The following is a 3,145-nucleotide window of genomic DNA, read 5'->3' as shown; positions in this document are numbered from 1 at the left end:
TGCCGCACCGCTGATATTACTGCAGCCGCTGTGATTCCGCGTATTTCACGCATTTGATTGTGCCACAATACATCCGCTCGTGTGGCCGCCGCATCCAAACAGCGGTGCCCAACACCGTGAGCGGCAGTCCACATCCTTGCATGTCCCAACGCAGTGGTGTTTGACTGTCAGCCAGGCGTCAGACAACAAGAGAGTCTTGTGCTGGCAGTACAACACACGGAGCTGCAGTGAATGACTCGGGCGGCGACGCATCTATTCGTCGCAAAGCAGTGAAAAGGAGTCGGGCAAAATAATGCCGGCTGCACTCACGACACCATATCCACAGCCAAAGCATGCGACGTGATGTGTGTTTCACTGGTGCTGTGAAATGCCTGCAGACGACGTCACTAGTGGAGGCACGCCACCCATGATCAGCGGACAGACAATAATCGGCATGGGAGGCAACAAAAGGCAGCAACGACGCCAGCAGCAGGAGCAGCTCTCTCTCTCTCTCTCTGTTGCCTCCGAGAAGTAAATATTCCACCAGCCGCAGCCGACTGTGCCATCGTGACACTCCATGCACGTCGTGGCTGCGTCAACACATCCTGTTCCCTGCTGCGCCTCAAAGATGCCTCACTCCGTCCACTAAGTGCATCGGTGTGGGCCGTGCCTGGGCTGTTCGTGAGGACCACAACGATGTGAGGGTCACCGAGTCGCAGCATGTTTGTTGTGACGTTGTTGCATGGCACCTGCACACAAACGCAGCGCCTGCATCCCTCCCTTTTGTGTCCGCCCTCTGCCGGAGTGGCCACACACACGGGCAGCAGCAAAATCACTTCACCCTCGACGATCCAAAATCAACACCGACATCCCTCGCGACGCAAAGGTCTCAGTTGCCAGCACGGGCTTCCTGCCGCCCTGCCATCGACGCTGAAACACGGCACAGTGCACGCACCTATTTTCCTCGTGTGCAGTCAGCCGTTTGTTTCACACATTCTTCGGTGGGCTGACGCCCACAAAAGCACGCCACAAAAGGCCACTGTGATCGCACACGCTCTTACGATGAGCGTCGGTGTGTGCATGGATCCGCTGCTCACACGTGCTGGCAGGCAGCCTGCAGCCGGTGCCCTCGTGCCAGTCCATCGGCTCCAGCACGGAAAAGAGAAAACGGCCAATTCCCGATGCACTTATTCCCACCGGCAGCACCAACACGCTGGTCGCCAGCCGTCATTCCTCAGCACATCCAGGAATGCTGAAAAGTGACGTGGAGCTGTCAGCCAGCAATGCCACAATCCCGCACACATGTCGGCTCCACCAGAGAAGACACACAAACTACAAACAACACCCTTCACATGTCTTCCGAACATCATTCCGACACACCGCGACACGCCAAACAGAAGTATTCGTCAACCCAACGCACCTCCCCACACAATCACATAGTCCACGCACCACGCACGGCAGCAGCCCACACGCGGTCAAACAAATGTTCTTCGGATCAGTGTTATCCACGTGCTGCAGTGGGAAGTAAACAAAAGAGACGGGCGGCCAAACCCCAAAAGAGTGCCACGACTGGCCGCTAGTCAACGGAACGCAGCCACTCAAATGAATTCAGTCCCAATGCCATCAACCTCCCACCTTCCCCCACAAAAGCTGCAAAAGATTGAAAACAAACGCACCGTCCAATATATTCTTTGTGCAACACCAAAAGAATCCGCAGTGCCTTATGCTGTCCTCACAGTCCGTTGATGACGCCTGGATGCGGATGGGCACACATCGGTGCTTGCAAGCGAAGCTGCACACCCGCGACGCATCTCCTGCGCTCTGAGAAACGCGTCCTTCACTATCACCAGAGACGCCAATGCGCCGTCGGTACGCACAACACTGTGAAGGAACGAAGGATACGTCAGGCTGACAGCAAGACATCCGCCGACAAATCACAGCGCAGAAATCATCACAAGCAGCGCCAAAAGACCGCAGGCCGCAGAGTAACGTGGATCAACGGACGCATGTTGTATGTGGATGGAAAAACTTGGTGGCGTGACAAGGATGCGAGAGACTGACACTCTCAATAAGAAAGAAGCAACAAGAAAATATCGAAGAAAAGACATTTTGGACGTCCGCAGTCAAAGCAAGCCAAAAATAAATAAAAAACTGGAATGAGTGCACTCAACCACAACACAATAAAAGGAACAAAGCCGAAGCGTGGGACGACCAGCGCACACACTCTCATTGCTCCCGTAAAGCAAAACACACACACAGGGAGAGAGAGAGAGAGAGAGGTCGCCCACTCAATGCAATAAAAACAAAACAGAAACAGTTACGGTGCTCCGCCCATGCAGCCAGGCAGGACGGCAGCGGTGCGTGTCGTGCAAAAGAGAGCACCAACGGGCCTGCATGGGTGTGCATGCAATATATACAATGGGCACATTATGTGTGTGCTTCGTGGGATGAGGTGAGGGCGAGAGTCCATGCAAGGGGACGCACACAGAGAGTGGGTGAAAGACGAGTGTGTGTGCGGGCGGTGCACGGCTCTCTCTCACTCACTCTCACGCGGCCACCACCGCAGCCGCACACGCAACAACAAGAAGAAGAAGCAAAAGAGGGGAGGTGGTGTGGGAGACAGCGGTGCTGCCGTCACTGTCGCCAGTTGAAGCGGGGGCATTTGTACCAACGGCAGTTTCGTTTTTTGTGGGTTCTTCGCTGTTTTTCGCGTAATTTTCATGCTGTTGATGTTGTTTTTCCTCTTGTTCTTTTTCTTGTTTTATGCTCTCTTCGTGCTCTTCTTCCTGCTGTTCCTGTTTTTTTTGCTGATCTCGTATTTCTTCTTGTAGATGTTCTCCTTCCCGTTCCTCTTCGTGTAGATGCTCTTGATTTTGTCCAGACTGGTGTTCGACTGAATTATCGTGATTTTGGGGTGCTTTTTTTGCTTCATCTTCACCGACTGTTGTAACTCGCAATGCTTCGTTTTCTGTTTCTAAAAGAGGAGGAGGAGCAGGCTCATTTTTACCTCCAGAAGAACCCGAAGGAATTTCATCGGTGCCACCACCTCCAAGAGAAGTTCCACCACCACCAGGAACCCCGGCACCAGCGGCACCAGCAGCACCAGCAGCATCAGCGGGACCAGCGGGACCAGGGCCAGCAGCGTGGAAATTCACTGAACCCAAAT

General features: G+C 53.9%; 1 protein-coding gene across 1 annotated transcript, besides 3 other annotated features; it reads right to left on the bottom strand.

Moving 5' to 3' along the window:
• Positions 1-3,145: a sequence feature (areas not merged during assembly with more than two copies in the genome that could not be assigned to a particular haplotype).
• Positions 2,526-3,145, bottom strand: Tc00.1047053509093.10 (mucin-associated surface protein (MASP), putative; the record flags this gene model as incomplete). The annotated part of the gene is made up of 1 exon (XM_797811.1): positions 2,526-3,145. A coding segment is annotated over one exon (620 nt), but the record flags the coding sequence as incomplete, so codon positions are not given.
• Positions 2,712-2,834: a sequence feature (GA-rich).
• Positions 3,059-3,122: a microsatellite.

The sequence above is a fragment of the Trypanosoma cruzi genome, genomic scaffold (genome assembly GCF_000209065.1).
Source record: "Trypanosoma cruzi strain CL Brener 1047053517145 genomic scaffold, whole genome shotgun sequence".
Taxonomy (NCBI): domain Eukaryota; phylum Euglenozoa; class Kinetoplastea; order Trypanosomatida; family Trypanosomatidae; genus Trypanosoma; species Trypanosoma cruzi.
The sequence above is the reverse complement of the archived record's forward strand: the minus strand, read 5'-3'. Positions and strand labels throughout refer to the sequence as shown.